This window comes from Lepisma saccharinum, chromosome 9, assembly GCF_977018435.1.
Source record: "Lepisma saccharinum chromosome 9, izLepSacc3.1, whole genome shotgun sequence".
NCBI lineage: Eukaryota > Metazoa > Arthropoda > Insecta > Zygentoma > Lepismatidae > Lepisma > Lepisma saccharinum.
The window spans coordinates 52,643,127-52,664,853 of record NC_139237.1 but is presented as its reverse complement, the minus strand read 5'-3'; the positions used below and the strand labels follow the sequence as shown (position 1 = coordinate 52,664,853).

The 21,727-nt window shown below is 39.9% G+C and overlaps 1 protein-coding gene across 1 annotated transcript in view; it reads right to left on the bottom strand.

Annotated features, from left to right (window-relative positions):
- LOC145992666 (talin rod domain-containing protein 1-like) overlaps window positions 1–19,153 on the bottom strand; it is a 28,201-nt gene extending 9,048 nt beyond the window's left edge. The window contains exons 1-3 of the mRNA XM_083129039.1: window positions 18,937–19,153; window positions 2,714–2,861; window positions 1,769–1,922 (exon numbers count right to left, since the gene is read on the bottom strand). Coding sequence (XP_082985165.1) covers window positions 1,769–1,922; window positions 2,714–2,850 — 291 coding nt within the window. The 5' untranslated portion in view covers window positions 2,851–2,861; window positions 18,937–19,153. The remainder of the gene's footprint in view (window positions 1–1,768; window positions 1,923–2,713; window positions 2,862–18,936) is intronic.
- Between the last annotated feature and the right edge of the window lie 2,574 nt (window positions 19,154–21,727).

Sequence of the window (21,727 nt, the reverse complement as noted above, 5' to 3'; positions counted from 1 at the left end):
TTATCCTTAAAGTATTTCAATTTGGTCCCAGAACCGATTTATTACAAAAAAAAAAGAAAAAGGGTCCAGAACTGTTTTAATTTAAATCGATTCTAATGTAATTCTCTGTGGAAAGTGGAACAGAAATATTGGGAAGAGTAATTCTTAGGGCCCATGTTGTAAAAAATAAATTGCAATTTCGGTCCAGTCTGTTTGCGAAAGTTGATGTTACTTCGTCTCAGACAGGCCTGGTATGCCGATTGATAAAAAGCAACTGATAGCTTCAGTCATGTTACCCGCCTCCATGTAGCCCCATTCCCTCTCTTGCGTTCCTTCCCTTGGTTGAGTCGTATCAAGTCACTACTTGTGCAGAGACTTGTTTTCGTTCATTTGCTCCTGGGAAAAAGTTTAGTATAATATGCCTTAAACCTGACTTTTTTCTTTCTAAAACGGCAAGATATGAGAAATAGTTAATATAAAAAACAATTGCAGTCAGCTGTCATTTCCATTTGAACTTGCTGGCTATTATGAAAAAGCCAAGTGGTGACGCACAATTAGTGAAATCTTGAAAAGACAGCTGTCGCTTACATGCTGCTCAGATTGGGCTGTTTACTCAATACCATTCATCGTGTCATTGTGGTCTATTGTTCACGCATGTGTGATGAATATTTTTCTTAAGGTAGACTGAAGGTACCCGTGCTGCTTGTTGCTTCGGTGTGAATTTTTGGTGTCACTTCGGTCTGAAATCCCCCTTAAATTTCATAGGGAAGCATTTTGAGTACGGCTCCAAAACAAGAAATCGAGATGCTTAGGTCATGGCTGTAATACTGTACTTCAGTTAATTTGATTAGTATTTGTTGTTTGTTTTGTGTTTCGACCATGTACGACCTCCAGTTTTTGTGCAGTTTCTGTCAATGTGAAAGTGAATTTGGAGTTATTTCTAATTGTGAAAAAATGCTGTAGATGGGAATTTCCATGTAAATGAAACTGAAGATACTGATGGTGTGTTTGCATTTGCACTTGTCTTCACTTGTGCTTTATGGAGAATAACACCCATTTTCTACATTTCATCCTCCATCCTGCATCATTACATCAATACTTCACCAAGGGAGGTTTATGAAGGTGGCCCATGAGGGAACAACAGTGTTGCCATTGCTTCTTTGTGCTATGTTTTCTACAACCACAGTGTGTACCCTTCCAATATGAAACATTCGTGCGGACCCTTTTAGAATGCAAATTTCAATCAGGCCAGGTAGAACAGAGAAATCAATTTGGTACCGATATAGAACCTTAAAATACGGAGGACCGAAACCTTTTTTTCATATCAATGGAAATACAATCCAAGTTCGGGATTGAAATGAATTACACAACTTGGACCAAATTTAATTTGGATAAGAAAAAAGGTTCCAGTCCTGTTACGAAACCTCATAGACCCTATTAGAATTTATGGGTTCCTGGACCTTTAACAACCCTGCTTTTATTGCTTGTATCTTTTGTAAAGTTATAATTCCAAATTATACTCTACACTTTTATTGCATAACCCATACTTATAGTATATTCATAAGAGGCCTGTGAAAATGATTTTGACCTGGCAGCTGCCATTGATTCAATAGTTCAATACTATGGTTTCACCAAGTACAGTCCAATGTCACCTACCAGCTCGAAATCATAGTCTCAATCTAAATTAATTGTTTATTGCCCTCCTAGTTATACAAAGGTATAGGAAAATATAAATGTTTTAAAATGTCATGGTAAATGACAAGAGTTAATTTTAAATAATTATAAATACCTCTCTGAGTACAGTACTTTCCCGTTGTATTAGAGCTGTCAGATCCCTCAGCAACACCATAAGCCCACGAGTTCTGGATGCAACTGTTTCCCTGCATCTCCCAACGCTTTCTCCAAACACAGATAAGCTTGGTGTCCTTACAGGCCTCGTATCACTGATTTTTAATGAAAATTATATTATGGATTATTATTAAACATTAATTATGGAATGATATTAAGTATCAATTTTTACTGGTTCTGTAGCAGTTCTTCTTTTCCCTTACCCCTCAAAGATATTACTCCCTCTGTCCCATAATTATAGTCCGGTATGCCAAAATGGTAGTACAGGAATGACAGACGAAGAGGCAGATGGAAAGCACAATTTGTACTGATCCTTGTGGAATAAAGTTGTATGACTCATTCCCGTGTTTCATGTTCTTCTTCTGTATACACCAATGTCACAATTTGAATATCAGGCAATTATTATGAGACAACAAAGAAAGGTGTACCGGACAATAATTATGGGACAGAGGGAGTAATAGTTTAAATGAAGTATTTATTGCTTATGTAATTCAGTCCCTAAATATTTCTAAAATGAATATTTATTCATATACTTCCTTCTTTACCATTGTCAATCCTTTAAATTTAGGGTCAGGAAACGCTACTGCTAGTAGTGGCTGTTGATGAAGTTGATTTATTTATTGCCTTCCACTTTATCATATAAGTACAAGCTGCACCATGACCTGGGATAGGTCGTAATTAGTATACAATTACAATTATAATATAGAAGAGGATATCAATACAGATAATGGTAAAGATAACAATGATAGAAAAAGATTACAAAGTTACATTAATCAATACCTAATCTATGTAAAGAAAAACTTGAGTATAAATATAAATAATACAAGTTGTGAGCTGTTTCACTGTAAAAAATTAGAATAACATCCAGTGCTGAATAACAGCTTACCTTGTGAGAAGAAGAAGATCTGCAACAGTTTGCATGCGATGTTGACAGAGTTCGCATGTCAGAGCTAAGGAGCGTGCCTCTAAGGATGGATCTGTGTTGGAACTAGCTCCAGTTACTAATCCCTGTTCGGGCGCCATTGATTTGGTGTCTGCAAAGAGTAGTCAAACATATGAAAATCTCTTAAAGATTCAACAATTTTTGTTTTTATTTGAAATAGAAAGGTGGTAACCCCCCGCGGGCGTCCTTTGTTCTTCACCTACTTTTTTTGTTGCAAATTCAAATGTTAGTGTTAAAGAGGACGTCTGATAGAACTATAAGTGATGCTTATCGTAATACGGTGAAAATGGGGTGTTAGCAATTTTCAGAGCACCTACTTATTTGAAGAATACTCAATTAAAGAAAGCCGTGTAATGTGAGAACTTCTGGAAATGTCGAACGAGTCCAATACATTGCACTATTGTCAAAAATCTAAGTATGCCTTACAGTGCGCTGAATAGGCTATCGTACAAATAAATAGGATGTGGACAAAGGCTCAGCTCAATCCAAATACTCAATCAGACGTTTCCACCTCAAACGTGCTTTGAAGTCAAAGGGACGTCTTGAATGGCCTTCACGATCGCCTGACTTCAACGCCTGTGATTTCTTCATGGATATCTCAAGAGCTGGAAGTATGAGAAACGAACAAGGACTCTAGCAGAATTGAAGCATAACATCATGAATTGAGTGCTAGTAATTTTCCCCAAATGTCTAGAATGTTTAACAAAACGGACACCATCTCACGAACACATTTAAAAATTAATGTGTGTCGTCAGTTAATTTCTTTGAGATAAAGTGTCGTAGGGTAATAGTCATTTCGCAAAATTATGTCACGTGTATTGTATAATTACAAAACCATTAGGTATGTCTGCCATATCCCCATGAGGTCTAAAATTAAGCCGCGATAAAACTTCAGCAAATCTTGTAGTTAGAAAAAAAACTATCCGCATCCTAGGAGTCAGTCGCCGATCCTCCCCAACCCAAAAGTTATTTGAAGTTGGCACCACTGACCATATTACCTTGCGGTTGTTGTTTCTTAGTTTCTGTTTCCTGGTGGAAAAAGAAGCGAATTCACTTAAACTATCCAGATCATGATATTATCAGTGGTTTGAATCATTAACTCCGGAAACTTGCTGATTGAAATAATGAGCCTGGTTCGCGTGTTAACCAACCAAGGCTATGGTGTTCAATTTACCAGGACATTTCGTGGTTTCCTGTCCTCGTTTTCCAATCGCTACTCGTCGATATCATGCAAGAGGAGTGTCAGGGTTAACTTCAATTGCAAGCATCTTCCTGGCGCTACATGCTACGTGAATATTTCTGCAGGTTTTAGTAATATTTGTAGGGAGAGGATAACTGGATATGTTCAACAAATCACATTTTGATATCCAAAGTTAGGATTGTTTAGCGGTTTTCATTTTAAAGTTATGTTCGGTGCTCGAAGTGGAAATTGCTAAGTGCGGGGGAGGTTAATATGGAGACAATGTTGTAAATTATCCTAGCTGCGGATAAGATTTACGCAATTTTTCATGACCGGGGGGGGGGGGGGAGCATCTCCATGCGTCTCCCCCATTATTGTAGTCGTAAAACAAATAGTATTCAGGTACTTTACAACTACATCACAATGACATGAAATACTGGTAGTAAATACGTGCTAGTTAGGCTACACACAGTGGCGGTGAATGGGTCTCAAAGCTGGACGTGGGGAGAGGACAGTTTATTTTCCCATCGTAGATAAGGTTTAGCATAGTGAGGGGGCAAAAATGGCGAAAAGTGGGGCAACTCCCCCCCACCCCCCCGGACACTGGATTCACAATATGATATCAGTTGTTAACATGTTAATTATTATCATATATAACTAGTTATACACAGTTAACGAATAACACTGAATGCTCCAGCTGATTATAAATATCCAGGAAGATTAAATTGAAGGAAAATCGTTGAATCACACCAAGAAACAACACTCGCCCTGTCAGAAGAAGATCTTGCAAGCTCGTAGTTTTGTCTTAAGCGACTCCCAATAAAATAATAATTATCTTACGCAAGAAAGGAGCCCTTCTGCTACGTCGTATAAGATCTTTCACGGACAACGAGTGAAATGATAATAATTTATAAATATAGATCAGAAACAGGTTGTGATCTTCCAGAAACGATGCAAAAATTGGGAGTTGTAAATAAACCCCGAGAAAGCACAGCGTATGCTGTCCGGGACAAACTGAATGAAGAAAGAGAACAAATGTAAGCACATAAGCAAACCCAAATAAATGCAAATATGGGGTGCGCAATTATATTGGACCTTTCAGGTGTGGAGACAATAGCGAATTGAGACTCGCGGTTATTTTGTTATCGAAATATCTTTAGTTATCTACCTTTGAGGCAGGTTGACACATTATGTTTTTAATTGAGTGTTTTGAATGGTTATTTCAATGTAAGGATTCATAGGGATTATTTCAATGTAAGAATTCATAGGAAAAGGCCATTTAGTCAAAACACCCAATACTATTTGTGTGGATAAATTTTGCCCTGACGTCCAACAAAACGAATTATGAATTCTTGACATATCATTCTTGTTTTTAAAAGAGTACAATAAGATTGAATTGTTGTTTTAAGTCCACTTTATGCACAGAAAGGCTAATCGGGACTGGACCTACAGTTTAAAGTGGGATCCTAACCACCATGTGCCTCCATCGGGTGTCGAAACCGGTACCCCTTGATTACAAGGCGACGACGGTACCACTGCATCATTGGGGAGCCCCAGTACAATAAGAAAATCAACAATTAAAATGAGGTAATAATTATGTCAATTCATCCATCGTATTAAGCAGATCAACCTCATATGTGGGGCAAATTCGCACAGTTCGCATAAGACAATTTTAATGAATATGACTTTAGTATAAGGAGCATGATAGGAAAACCTGGAAGTCGCAGTGAAAAACCTGAGTGCGGCTGTGTGGGAAATACGAGAAAGTCTGCCAACCGTCATCGCCAGTCTGCTCCATAGGCGGAGTTCTGGAGGGGCCAGGGGGAAGTGATGCCGCAAATCTTGACGTTTGGCATGTTGGCATGTGCGGTAATTGCGCCGCAATAGCGGGTCTTTGACAATTTGATTGATGTGCACAGTTTGAGGAAAGAAAAACGTAAAATGACTTTGTGTTGAGTCAACAGTTACTGCTGGGGCATCAAAAGAACTTTTCAATTTAATTTTTCTAAAATTTCTGAAGCTTACTATTGTACCGTAACTTTTTTAAAGTAATGCGAGTATTGTATCAGTATAAATTTCATGAAATCCAAAATGCAATAATGGTACTGTTTTGCTTATTTTAAAACTGACAACCAATATACTAAGTAATATTTGTTTACTTAAGCGAGGAAATTTAACATTTTCAAATCTAAAAGGCCTAAAACTCAGTGTTTTTAAGTTGTTTTTTTTTTAAATTTCCGGGAGAAATCCCCTTATAAACTAGGGGATATTCAATAACCCTCAGGTACATCATATGCTTCTCCCAAAGTCTGGCCACCCCAAAGCAAAAGCTCAAACTCCGCCCATGCTCCTTCCCCTACATTGTACGATAGTCATTCACCGTTAGATTTTTTTATTATTTAAAATGCGTTTTGATGCCGCTTCCAACCCATGAATCAAGCATATCGACCTCAGGTGAGGTTCGACGCCCTTGCTCCGATATTGTGCATGCCCTTGCACATTCCGTGGCGGAACTTTTCAAGCGTGAACTTGCATCAGTCGATTCAGGATGTATCTGGCGATCTGTCAGGGACGCTGAGCACATTGTTTTGTACTTGCGAGTCGCATAATTGATTGACTGCATCGCCGATGACCGATGTTCAGGGTCTTCCCATTTGAGATTTGGAGGGAAGGGGCTTACTTCACCCCTGAAAAGCATTAAAATAATAAATAGTAATAACCCGAGAGGCAACAGACCGTGAGGGCCAAGAGGATGTTCGCTTCAAGTACGGTCTTGCACCTTTCGGACACGGCCACAGGCCGAAATCTCAGGAAATCCCGTAGCGGAGCATGACGCCGCATGGCAACAGTGCGGGACTCTGAAAAGAGAAGTATTGCTACCCCAAAATGAATGGTAGATCTACTCAGGGCCGTTTATAGGCAGTGATGCCAAAAGCAGGGAAATTTCCCTCGGCACAGGGAAATTTGAGGGTGAAAAGGGAAAAGTGAAATTTACTGAAAAATAGCTAAAAAAAACAGGGAAATTTAAACTCACATTTTCGTTTCATTCATTTAAAAAGTTCGAAAATATTTTTTTTCAGCGTGTACTTTTTCCAAATGAATAGTTAGTAACAGTGACACTTTTTAGTAAGCTTTCTTTCTCCCTGTTATAGATTACCTTGACCGGTCAGTCTTATTTTTGTCGCGTTTCTTAGAAAGGCCTCAAGCCAAGAGCCGCGCTGCACCTGGAAAGAATTTGGGACTTGATTTTCATTTTTTTATTGTTCCATCCATCATTTCAGAACGTGTCTTAGTGGCTGTGTGTGTGACTTTGTGTGTCCTGTGTCTTGGCAAGGAGAATGGAAGAGGTGACTGATAGGAAGCTACCTGCAACTCCCAAAAAGGTTGAAAAATGTCGTGGGGATTTATCAGCGGATGAAAATATATCTGGGAAACATGTGCAAAAAAATTCGTATTGAGTGGCTGCCCATTACTTCACACTTTTATGATTTTCATAAATATTTAATAATAATAATAAAGTTTGTTCCTCAGGTAAAACAGGCGTCAAAAAAAAATATTAACAGCAGGCCCCTAGCTAACTTTGACAATGGGTGGGATTCAAAGTCCGACAATCATTGCGCTGCAGACATTTTTTTTTTTTTTGGTTTGGTTTGGGGATTTTTTACATACATTAGTGTTTTATTTTAAAATTCAAATGTTTATTTTAGGATAATTATATTATGAAACTATGATCAGTTTCTAGTATTTTATTCAATGGGGGGTTTGAACCCAGTAAACCCCCTTATATACGGTCCTGATTAACAGTTATAGTAATACAAAGATACAGCTTCAGATGTGTTTTGAAAATCGAGGGAAATTTAGGTCGAAAAAGATAAATTTTACACTGGTAAAAGGGAAATCCTGCATTCGGAGATTGGCAACACTGTTTATAGGTATGTGGCCTGGGGAAACAATGTGCCCTGGATCTAAATAATCAAATTAGTTCAAATGAATTCAGAAGACTGGTGTCCTATACGATAATTAATTAACAGTTCATATTGTTATACGAGTACATTCTGGGTTTCTCTCTTGGTTTGCTGTCAGTACCAATTCGAACCTTGTTAACTGTGCTTCATAGGAATTCATAAAATGGGAAGGTAACATATCAAGTAAATTGCAATTAAGACGAAACATTAGCCATGACATTACTTCTGCAGTGAATTGCATAAATCCGGCTTTAGACGAAAGCATTACCTTTAACATTTTTGCTAGCACAAATGCTATGTAAATGCTTCCAAAAATATTATAACAGACAGTACTTTACATGGAAACATTTTATGGAACATTTCGGTTAGCTGTTTCAATTACAACATACAATACATACAGCATGAAAGGCACGTCGAGTTACTCCGTCAATGCTGTGTACACGGTGCTTACAACTGAAAAAGCTAAAATATTCTTCCATACGTGTACAGTAATCGTTGTAAAGTATGTATTTAAGCAGCGCCATTCTTCTCTACCTAAAACGATTTAATACGAAGCAATATTCCTCTCGGTTGAATAGTTATCGTCGATTAAAAGTTTGAAGTGATACGGTGTTTACATCTCGCGCGACCGCCATTACATTTGCCTATAACATTAAGTTCTTGCCAGTCAGAACTAACCTACGTATTCGCAATGAACAAGGCTGTTCACGTGTTCAGCCATTGACTGTTACAAGGTTTGCTTTGTCACCCTAATGGGAAAACCCTCTACCGAGTGGCTGAATTATAGTAAATACTACTATACTGCTAGGGCGTAATTCATCTCCAAGAAATGGAGCACAGATTTTTGCACTGGAAGTTGTAAGATACTTGTTTTACACAGTAACAAGTGAATTTGCTGTCGCTTCCGCGGGTCATGCTAAGTTGACGGGAAGAGTAGAAGCCCCGCCTGCACGCATTTCTAAGTGATGACGTCAGAGGACCTCCTGTCTGTGGAGAGGACGTTTTCAAATCCGTGACGTAGGAGGTGAATTTCAGCGGTGTTTGAAAGCGTGTTTCTCGAGAACCGAAAGAAATATCGCCGAGATATTTTGCACATCTCATGTTTGTGTCATTATCTGTAAAATCAATGGATTTAAAACGTTTTTCATGTCAAAGTGGAAATGTCCATTCAACAACATACAGTTCGACATGCCAGATTTCGTCGTAGTGCTCTTTCAGACCGGGAGGGACAAGAATCAGGAAAAAGATTCCAGCAAATTCGACGACTGCAAGAACAAGAACGTTTATCTGAAGAATGGTAGGAACGAAGTGTTCCCGCGCGAAAATTACAACCTCGACATGACCAAAGATGATTACCTCAAACTTTACGAAGCTTACACGGATTACAAGAGGATCACGGAGGGAAGCGTGGACATATACTACACGTAGGGTGACCAGACGTCCTCTTTTATCCGGACATGTTCTCCTTTTTAGGTGTCTGTCCGGCGTCCGGGCGGATTTTTTAGAAATCGCTAAATGTCCTCCTTTTTTTTGGAAAGATTATAGAATTGACCATAGCAAATGTGCTGCATTGACAATAGGGAGGCGCAATTATAGGCACTAAAAACCTCGGCAGTCAAATAGGCACCAAAATTATGAAAATAGGCACTTAAAAAGGCACTGAAAAGGCACCCTAAAGTAAAAAAAAAAAGACATTAAAATAGGCACTGAATGTGAACTTATTTCAATTTTCTTCTTACAATGCACAGTTATACAGTGTTATCACTTCAGTTTATACATAAAAGTGAGCTCACGGTTAAGCAACCTTTTTTTTTTTATCGAAATTCACATTTGCGGGACTCGTCAGTTAAAGTAATTCTCACAAAAAGAGCTTGTGCTAACGACTGTGCGAATTTGAACAAATGATGAGAAAGACAATTTGTACCATTGTAACAAAAAAAATAATTAAAACAATGTTCCAATTGAGACTCTCAAATCTGGCGAATACCAGATTTCAGTCAGTACAACATCAACAAAGCCTTACATCTTTCAATGTGGGGAAAGCCAAAGACACGTAAAGAAAGCTGAAGTATGCAAAAATTGCAGAATATACATTTTTTGACACCATTAAGCAAAATAGGCACTAACCCTCAAAATATGCATTTATAAAAATGTGTTTTCGGACTAGAAACACCATGAAACGAACCTTAAACTTTAGGCCCTATGATTTACTACAAAGGTATAAAAATGGCAAATAGGCAAAATTGATTTGGTTTATTTTACTTCGCTTTTTGCAACTTTTGGCTAATCGCGAAGATGATGATTTTGATGAAGGGATACACAGAAAGAACACCCATGACCAGGCCGGGATTCGAATCCGGGATCGCTGGAGTTGTGGTGCGGTGTGCTAACCACTCCGCCACGGAGGTCGGCCAGTTCCTCTTCGAGTCATACATCCGCGATACAGAAACGCGTAGTGAGAATTTTGATTGTTAAGTAATATTTTCTTTCATGAAATAACGGAGCAAAAGTGTAAATTCAACAATGATCTTGCAAGAAAATATCCAGCTTTTAAAGGACAGGATGGAAGAAACGAAAATGAGGTAAAGTGTAAGGTGGCTGTCACTTTCCCCTGCTGGTGAAAGAGTGCTAGGAATGTTCGTGCCATTAAAATCATATTTCTCTACCCAATCTAAATTATCTAAAATTTTAATTTGGTTTTTGGAAATAAGTTAAAGCGAATCTTACTTGTTACATTTGTATTAAATTGTGAGATTTCATTCAAATATCCAAGAATTAGAAAAGGAGTAACATTCTGTGCTTCAAATTGTAGATTCTTTGTCGTTTGTTAAATAACAGATTAGGAGATTGCTTTCTTTGCTTAAAGGTAAGAGGAAATTATTGAAAGAGATCACCTGAAAAGTATCTGTGAGAGTAATGTTTATAAGTGAGTGAGCGTAATCCGGTCGAGACGACCTACTACAACGGCTGGGGATACGTCGGGCTGATCCCCCGACTATTCCAATACTGGTTGAAGATCACCACGCTTAGTGGTGACTAAGGAAAGCGTGGGAGGGAGACCGGCAGTCGGTAGGTAAGCCAAGGCCCTTCATGGGCTGTCGCGCTAAGGATTATTATTATTATTATTATTATTATCAAATTATGAATAATGGCAAATGTGTTGCTATTTCTTGCGACGTCCTCTTTTTCATGACTTTGTCCTCCTTTTTCGCCATGCTCTGTCCTCTTTTTTGAAGGTATGTGTCTGGTCACCCTAGGTGTGGCCAACCCGCCGTTTTTGTGGAAGAGAGTTCTCGTATGTACGTGCGGACTGCGGAGCGAGCAGTATTGCTGTAGTGTTAGGAAGGAGTAAGCAAGGCAAGAGGCTTCGACGGTCACATTCGTGCTGTGGGAATCCTTTCGTTGTCTGATTCGTGAGTAACAGTGCAGTGTGGCATTATATTTATGGTAGGAGAAACCTGAAGTGGTTCCGTGAAAAGTAGGGTCTCTTCCCGAGCAGTATTTTTCACCGCTCCACGTAAGTGGCTCCCCCACTCCTGCTCTACTGCTTTCTGGCATTAAGGTGCAGTGCACAGGCGAGAAGCTCGCACAGACTCAGAGCTCGCACAGACTCAGAGCTCGCTGGTCTCCACAAGTGGAAGAGAGATGCTCAAACCAGACAGGATGGGCTTTCTCATGGAGTAAAAGTTAACTGTGTCACATACAGTTCCTTTTTCGGTCGTGTCGCCCGCGGAACGGCGGTTAGCGCGGCGGAATGTAAGATCGCGTCTGCCGGCAAGGAGGATGCAATATCCACGTAACTGGAAACGCTAACTATAATGAAAGTAGCTCGTGCAATTACATTGATAGTTACAATTAAAATGAGCACGTAGTACCTTGTTACACGAGGTGCTGGAAATGATGTCCCCCTGCATCCACACATTTACGGCATTTTTAAAGGAAATTTTCACTAACACGTATCAGTTCCTCTTCCAAACTTGCTTCAATTTCGCCTCCTACTATTTTCTTTCAATTCTTCTAATGTATGGTTTCAGGTTTGAAAGCTTGGTAGTTCGTCACGCAGACGTCATGAAAATGTCTGTTCCTTGTGCAAAGCGCCGGAGGGATTTTTGATCGCACTTCAACGTTTCTCCTCATTAAGCACACACCGTTTTACCCTTTGCTTCTTATCAAGAACAGACCCTGATTACCTAAATTTGTTCACAAGTATCCGAAGACTGTCTCTGAGTGAAAAAAGAACATGTGGAAATCCTGCTGCAAAATGTATTTTAACTTCCCTACAAGAATTCGTAATGACGTAAGAGTCGTGCATAAAAATGAGTTGTTTCAAATTGTACGGATAGGATGACATTATTAGACTGCAGAAAAGCACCAGATACGTAAACTAAAACAAAACAAAACAATTTAAAACACTTGTTAACACCTTAACACTTCACAAACACGTGCAAACTGGACACCAGCTATCTGGATAATGAAGCATTGACGCGCCCAGTGGCAAGTTAGCGTAGTACAGCTGTGGGTCTAAATGCCGGCAGCTGCGATCTTACTTCTCGCCAAGCTAGTCGCCTTTCCGCGAGCCACTGTAGTAATCGGCCCCAATACATGAACATGCAGGGGTCACTACTACATACGCAGAAGAACATTTTATAAATTATAGCTACTAAAGGTTAAAAATTGGGAAGAAAATTAGAACAGACGAATTAAATGTGTGAAAGCGGAAGTTGTACTCTTACCATCACGCAAGAGAAAATGGCTTTAGAAAAATCGACGTTATAAGTTGGAAGAGATGAGAGTGATAATTGGATCAACTTGTATTTTACACGTTCGAAATTTATCGATCGTTCAAGCAAGGCATTTATGTAAAAACGATTCAATTAGAGGACCTAATTTAAAAGGCACAAAGATTAAAAAAAAGAAGAAACAGAAATTTTATTGTTTAAAACTCACCACCCATATACCATATGTAACCTCAGCACAGAATGCCATTAAAAGAAAGAGAATAACATCGAGTACACAGGAAGGAAAATAAAGAACTGTACCTACAAATACGTAAAACAATGTGTAATTTCCCTCCATCTATTAACAAATTCTTGTGTTCAAGGTACTGATTTCATAATACCATTCTTTAAATTGTTGCTTTCACTTCGAGTATGGAAACAACGATTCAGGGCAGGGTCGTATTTAATGGATGTTTTCGAATTCAGCGGCGTAACGAAGACCCAGATCTCAAGGGACTCCGTCATAGATAGATCCAGAATTTGAGGGGAGGGGGCCCAGTATAAGTTGTGAGCATACCTCCTATATGAATGTCACTTCGCGCGCGCCAGGCCCGTAGCTAGAATTGATCTCCAGGGGGGGCTCACGGGTTATCAGGACGGGGGCTTTGTAAACCAAGTCCATTTTTCAAACGTTTAACAGTGTTAAATGATGGTAAATTGTGTGTGTGTGTGTGGGGGGGGGGGTGTCATTAAGTTACATAAAATTTAGAAATATACAAAAACTACATGTTTCTATATCCATCGCTTGAAGTGTTAATTGACTTCTACATGATCCCTTAGTACACACTTCATACTACTTATGATGATACACATCACACAAGAAAAAATGCACAATATTCAATCACATTGCCTACAGTAGCCTACATTCAACCCTCGGCCGAAGCAATGAAACTCCCCTTCGTTCCCAAAACTTGGGATCTGTTGACCTTTGACGCAGATGACATAAAAGTCACAGATTTTTGTCTAAACGGGAGGTCGCAACAGGGGCAGCGAAGGTACAGATAAAGAATGTCAATGTAATAGCCGCTGTCCATGTTCATGTTCACCAAAGTTGTAAGCAAAGTAGGCTAATATGTGCTGTCTACATTTTCACTCTTCACTGCAAACAAATTATACATAATAGTTTTACCTAATGTCAAGGGGACTGAAGGCAGTTTCAGGAAAGGCTCAGCCTCCCTGGCGCCTGTCTCGCTACGGGCCTGGCGCGCGAGAACACTATACAGGATGTTCCCCCTTCATCACTCCCAATCTTTCGAAGAGAAGACATGCGAACAACTTTTCTTAATTACGTTTTTCTTGTTTTTATCTTACCAGTCATCAAAAAACTGCATTTTGCATGCTATATGTATGCAACCTCGCGGCACAGAATGCCAGAAAGCGACACAATTTATGGTAGGATACGGATGGGTTGGGCAAGCAACATATGTATGTACAGTAATACGAGCATAATTTGAAGGCAAAGGATATGCGATTGGTGTCTTCACCCTGCTATAATGTCTCTAATATCGACTTTTAGAATTTCATCCGACGAAAAGATGCCAGTGGCAACCACGAAGCTGTTCTATGGGGTTGCATACATAATGGATAAAAAATTGCAATTTCCCATAGCTCGTAGCATCGAAACGAAATCTCAGTGATCAAAGTGTTGCTGCGAAAAGTTTGATGTTCTGTGCGCACTATGAAAGCTGCCTGTATCGTACAGTGACACTGTTTATTTGTGTTCAAGACAATTAGAACCAGCAACAAGTTCCAGTTGGCAGAATCTGTTGAATTATTTTATGCATTGTTCATATTGCACTGCGTATTTTTCTAAAAGTTTTATGTTAAATTTACTTGAGGTCAGTGGCGGATCCAGGAGTTACAGTTGGGAGGGGCAAATTTCAATCGGGTACCTTATCTTACCGAGAATAAATTCTAACATAAACTTGCACTGTTTTACATAACCTTTTAAAGAAGATATCATACTGTAAATAGGAACCATAAGTTGACTTCCATGTTCTAGATATTAGAGTATTGTTTTGCAAAGAAGGGGTCCAGCGCTGGAATAGGTGGTTACTATTTATCATAATTTCTCTCATTGCCACTGTAAACTGAACGATTAGATATGAGAAATAAGTGAATGAACAAAAAAATCCAAAACCTATTATCTCAATAGGTCTCAGGTTCGATCTTCTATTGTACACTGGTTTGAATCTATATTTAAACTGTAGGCCCATGTTTCGGTTAGCCTATCATCAACATAAAGCGGATTTAAACTTTAAAAAAATAATTCTCGAGCCCGTTAAACTTGATGATAAAAGACAGAACATTTAAGTCTTCAAAATTATTAGGGATTATAATAATAATATATCCAAAAGCCTGGCAGTTGAGAGGGGCAATCACCCCTAACTTCCTTTCCGTGAATCTGCGGTACAATCTGCTAATATTTTTACAATATTTCTTAGTCATTAATCCTGTCATTCTGTAACTGGCAGAATAGACATACGTTGCAGAACAACCCTAATGTTGGGATAGGCTTCTGCCAGTGGTGAAAGGAGGGGGAAGCAAGGGAGTTTCCATAAAGTGTTGGTTTCATTTCATAATACAGCATTTATGGAACGAATGTACAATTCAAACTCTCGTTAGTTTCTTCATACAGTGGCGTGCCCAGGGAGGTTGGCCCAGAATTCCTAAAAACAAAAGTGTAAAATATAGGACTGATTAGCTGCTAAAAGTAAAAGAAGACCCAAAGCCAAAAGTGCCAGAAATGCGAAGTAAAATGAACCAAATCAGTGACCATATCCCTGAGCATGCCACTGCCCTCATATTAGCTTTAGGTTTTCCTCTCTTCCTTTTGAAAATATAATGGCAGATTCGTTGTAATGTCGGGGACAATGGACAAAAGATCAACTGCCAGCAATTTGGGGACGCTACCGACAATAATAACGACAAAGATAACTTTCACCGGAATCTGTGATGTCAACGTAACACGATGCAAAACCCGGATGAGGCATTTTTGTCTCTTTGTTCTCTGAAATGTTTCGTCATCCTTCTTGCTGTTACTATGAGCACCAACGCGTAAAATAACCTTTTTTTCTTTGCATTAGAAGGAGATTCCCACCATAACGTACTCAGGAATTCGTGGTGCATGGCCTCTGCTAATGCAGGGTGGGGGATGGAAGCTCGGGAGGGTGATTACTCAGGTATTTGGCTGCCTTTCCAAGTTCCTTTCGGGAGGAAATATTGGCCAATATAACTTGACCATATTTAAAGCGGAGTTGAGGGTTCGTCCCCTGGAACATCTGGTATTGTGGATTAAAGCAAATTCAGAAACCAAAATTGGTAATTCCTGTTCAAGAACTTACTTAATACTTAATACCAAGGAAAGGCAATGCTCTCTTGGGACAATCGATCAAGAATTATCTAACGATTAGAATTCCAGAATCTTTGTATGAAACAGGATTTATTCTTGAACCGCAGCAAATGCCAGCTACCCCTTCACTTTCGATCCTTTTTCTAATGTTGTTCCTGTCTCCCCGATGTCGCAGTGGTAACGTCGTCGCCTTGTAATCAAGGGATCCCAGGTGGAGGTACATGGCACAGTCCCGATTAGTCTTTCTGTGCATAAAGTGGACTTAATACAACAACAATTCAATGTAATGCTGTTCCTGGTTCAGACTGAAAATTTCCTTAAGCTGGAGAAGTTATTTCAGCCCTCCTTCATGTCTGACTTCATAACGCTTCAAACTCGCATAGACTTAACCTCTGTGTGGTCCCAGGGGAAAAAAATGTTTGTATAGTGCATAGTGACGGTATGTCTAATACTGTTAAGGATCCAACCTCCGTTGCGGAGTAGTTAGCAGAGCGCACTACGACGCCAGGGGTCCCGGATTCGAATCCCGTCCAGAGCATCGGTGTTATTTGTGAGTGTCCACCAATTTATTCATATCACCACCCATCGTCACAATCACGATTAGCCAGAAATGCGAAGGAAAATAAACCATATCAATCAATTAATACTATTAAGTAAAGAATCAATTATTGGCGAATCCCGCACCCCCCCCCCCCCCGACAGTTTTCTCTGCCATGAAATGGGAGAAATATAAACATCGATCACAACTTTTGGGAAAACTGTCTAACATAAATATTATGTTTGTCATCACTCAACTTCTACACTAGTCAACAACTGAACTTATACAGTGTGTCCGAGAAAAATATACCAATAAAGAATTTAAATAACTCAACAATCGTTAACGATAGAAATGTCAAATAACGTTTATTTGGAAGCGGGAAGAAAGGATTTTTTTTTACCACCCGAAGGGAAAAAATCGTAACATAATTAAGCGCATGCGCGGCTTTGTTCGTGAGTAGTCTGTACAATGGCGCCGTTTACTGTTCGTCAGAAAGTTGAGTGCTGCTTTTGGTTTGCAGAATTGAAGTCTCCTGTAACGGTACAAAGAAGATTCCGGCAACAATATGGACAGGAAGCACCAGAACGTCATTACATTGTTAAATGGCATAAACAATTGCTGGAAACAGGGTCTTTGTTGAGGAAGAAAGGTAGTGGTCGGAAGCGTGTGAGCGAGGATAAAGTGGTTGCAGTTCAGGAAGCTTTCCAGAGAAGCCCGCGTAAATCTGTGAGACGTGCTAGTTCTCAACTTCAAATTCCACGTTCTACTGTGCATGATATCGTACATAAAAGGTTAACGCTTAGAGCCTACAAGTTACAGCTTGTTCAGAAACTAAAGTGCAGTGATCAACCCACTAGGTTTGATTATGCTAGTGAAGTGCTATCACGCATTGATGATAACAATGAATTCCTGACACGCGTAACATTTTCAGATGAGGCTACCTTCCCATTTCCGGAAAAGTGCATAGGCATAACTGTAGAATATGGGGTGAGCAGAATCCCCATGCAGTTGTTGAACATGAACGCGACAGTCCCAAGTTGAATGTGTGGTGTGGTTTGACACGAGATTCCGTAATTGGGTCCTTTTTCTTTGAGGAAGCTACAGTTACAGGTGCAAGTTACCTGCAAATGTTGCAACAGTATGCTGTACCTCGTTTACCTAATGGGTACATGTTTCAGCAGGATGGGGCCCCCACACATTATGCCCGTTGTGTTACTAACTTCCTTAATAACAATTTCTCTGGTAATTGGATTGGGAGGTGTGGACCCATTAAATGGCCACCACGGTCACCAGACTTGAGTCCTTTGGACTTTTTCCTTTGGGGTTATGTGAAGACTATGGTTTACCAAACACCTGTGCAAGACCTCAATGATCTCCGTGAAAGAATTATCGATGCATGTGGCTCCGTCACTCATCAAATGTTGAAGAACACTTGGATGGAGGTTGAGTACCGCCTTGATATTTGTCGCGCCACCAAAGGAGCACACATTGAGATCTACTAAGAAATTTTTTTCTTTTTCTTTGGTTAAAAAAATCTATGATTTTCTCTTCCAAATAAACGTTATTTGACATTTCTGTCGTTAACGATTGTTGAGTTATTTAAATTCTTTATTGGTATATTTTTTCTCGGACACACTGTATACTTTTGTACAGTGAAAAGAATATCTTTCGCTTTCCTGAAATAAAATTGTAAATCCTTCAAAGGTAGAAAAGAAAGTAGCGTCAAATAAAAACAGTCTTAAATTCAAATTGATATTTAAATTTTAGACTTATCCTCCCCTCCCCCACACACACGCACTGGCGGCGATTGGACCCTCTTTGTTGCCGCATAACAATGGAAAGCAACAATGCCCCATTTAAACAATTGAATGTATATGAGTGCCAAACCTGTGGGGAGGGGGACAAGAAGAGTTAAATTTATCTTGGTAGATAAGGCTTAGTGTTAAGAGGTCAGAGTGGGGGGGGGCAAAAATTTACAAAAAAGTAGGGGCAACTGCCCTTAATTAACTGCTTTGCAGCAAACATTTACGCGCAGAGGCACTCCATGTAACTACCAGACATCCTCAAGCCCACCGCAAGAATGGAACAGGGCTTTCGAAGCCTTAGCAAAGCAATGCAATTTGGAAGGTGATATACAAGTTGTTTTTGCCCCCTAATCGTCGCCACTGCGCACACGAAATTTTGAGTTCTAAGTGTCCAGGGTTTGTATCCTACAAAATACATGAACGTTTTATTCCTCTGAGGGCCGGCCGGCCCTGGATAAGTTCGAGTGCAACCAAATTTCCGGCTCCTCTGGCCCAACCACAGAATATCGACGGCAAAAAACAAAATGGAAATTGATACATCTACTTACTGGTTAAATCGGCTAGCGACCTCAGCGCCCCTCACATAGCGTCGAACAGCAGCGAAGAACTGAACAAGAGGACACGTGACACATTATTACATGACCAAAGGGAAGCACAGCTGTCTTTTGAAGGGAGGAAGGCGTGGTGAAAGAAGGTGTGTCCGTTTCTAGATCGCTCTGTTGCTCGTGTGTGTCACCGTGAGGTTGCTAACCTGCGTCCGGATGAAAATTGTTGGTAAACATTGTGCCGACTTCCGTGAGCATTCGCGAACAACCTTCTGGTAAGCCTATCGTGTTGGCCTTCGAACCTGAAGGGGGGAGGGCGCGCACAAGGAAAAGCACAATGTATATACCCAGTGCTTCTTGTACAATGCTGCTTCCTCTTTTTGAATAGCTTATCGGCTCCTTTGTGTCATTTCTGCATTCCTGTACAACTGTCGGTTGATGAGCACATGATGTATACTTTCCTAGTTGCTGTTGACCTTTGTAGTATTTTGAACCGTGTAGTGGCTTGGTCAGAAATGCCGCAAAGGGGGGTATGGCCTCCTTTTTTAGTGTTCATTGGTGTTTTTTAACGCTTCGTTTGAGATTGAGTTTCAAGTCCACTTTTAAGCACAGAGAGACTAATTGGGACTGGATCTATAGTTTAACGCGAGATTCGAACCACTATGTGCCTTCACGGGGTGTCAAACCCGGACCCCTTTATTACAAGGGGACGTTTAACATCTCGTCACTGTACTGGCGTTTATTCTGTTATTTAAAGGGAAACTGAACCATATGCGGGGTTGAAGCCCCTGTCACCCCTCCGCCTCTTGGTACATCAGCGAAGTCACTACTAGTAGTACAGTCACGGACACTTTCGGATTAGCTTGCACAGCTGCCATTGGCTTTCAATGGCACCGTTACAACACAGAAATGTCCGTTACTGTACTTGCCACATGTGAAAGTACACATACTTTCGTGCCCAGAATGTGAATAAGAATGAGTCGGTATTGCTGCGACAATCATTTTTCGTCTTCTTCTTCTTCTAAGGGAACCAAACCCAACTAGCCTAACCTAACCACCATAGGTTATTTTAGGGTGACCAGACATACTCTCTTTAAGAGTATTATACTCTTTTAGAAGTTCATATACTCTATACTCTTTTCAATTTGCAAAAATCCCCAAATATACTCTTTTCCTTGCTATTTAATTTTATTCATTATTTTACGCGTAAAAATGCGTTAAAATCCACAGAAAGAGTACAAAGGTCAGTGTACAAAGATTTAGTACAGGATGGGTGAATTTTTAAAGTGATTGTGCCTCTTATAAAATTCTTGGTACAAATGTTGATTGTGTGTTATTAAAACTTATTGGGAGAGGAAAAAAGTACACTCCTGGTGTCAACACTCGAACAAGTAATGAAAGTGAAATCCAATGTGGACATGACCTGTGAAGAGTTTCGACTGGCAATAAAGTACAATTTAAACATACTCAAGAAAGCAAAATCATCCCAGAAGTATGAACGATGGTGCCATTAGTGAGGAAGTATTTGTAATTAGCTAATTACATTAGACCCATAAGTGAATCTGTAGAGTGTAGGCCTATTTTATGGGGGCTATAATAGAAGCAATAACAAATAGCCACCCTTATTTTCGTTTTCTGTTTATGTTTTGTGCATGCGCACCTTCAACCTATAGACTATACTCTTTTTGGTCAACAAATATCTGGTCACCCTAGTTATTTACTACACCAAAAAGCCACTAGCCAATGAGATTGCTTGAAACAGTTGTAGCAGCAATCACTACCATAACAATGTCGTAAATGTTGTGAAAGATGGACTTCAAATTTTATTTTTTTCAGAGCTTCTTACATATTTCCTTGCTTTTGACTTCTTAGCCAATGCGTTGCGTTTAACGTATAACCACAGATAAGGGTATATACCCTTATCTGTATCTGTGGTATAACCCTTAGGAATCCTTTGGTACGCCATTGTTTATGGTATGTACTAGCCCGACCCTGTGGCCGAGTGGTATGTAAAGGTTAACCAGATAGAAATACAAATTGTAATAGCAGTAATACACTTATGTCAAAAACAATGTAATTCCATAACCTGTATATCAGAATGAGACAATAATAAAAAAAAAGTGGTTAGCACATCGCGCTGCGACGCCAAGGGTCCCGGGTTCGAATCCCGGTCGGGCTTGGTTGTTTGTGAATGTCCATTCGTCAATTTCATCATTTCATCACTCATCCCCCTCTTCGCAAATTAGCCAAGAGGCACAAAACGCGAAGTAAAATAAACTAAATCAAATCAAAGGGTATGTACTAATTTACATAATAATGTTGTTCTCCGAATTTTGACCAAGCGTAAATGCGTTGGTGAGCAGTGACGACGCCAGAGGTAACCAAGGTAGCGTGTCAGTTCAGCTATAATTATCTCCTTATCCCTTTCTTCGCTCAGAACACAAGGAAACTCCTTTCTGAAGTTTACTAAGAGTTTTCGGGCAGCTGAATTGAAAGCAAACATCATAATATTATCCCCATTGGAGTCTAAACTCCGTACCAGCTAACTGTAGACCAGGCGAACGAGAACAAATCTCTGAGTAAGTAGTGACGCGAGACGGCTCCACCAATGAACAGTGAGAGACGGGATTGTGTAATGGGCGACGGGAGTTCCGTTCCCGTTCTCTCTGGAAGCGTTGCAAACTTTTGAAAAGGATAATACCGAACGCAGAAAGTAGAAAGTGGTGCAGGAACTGGCTGAACAGTATATCCACCCCTATCTGCAGGAATTGCACACACCGGAGCCTCTGTGGAT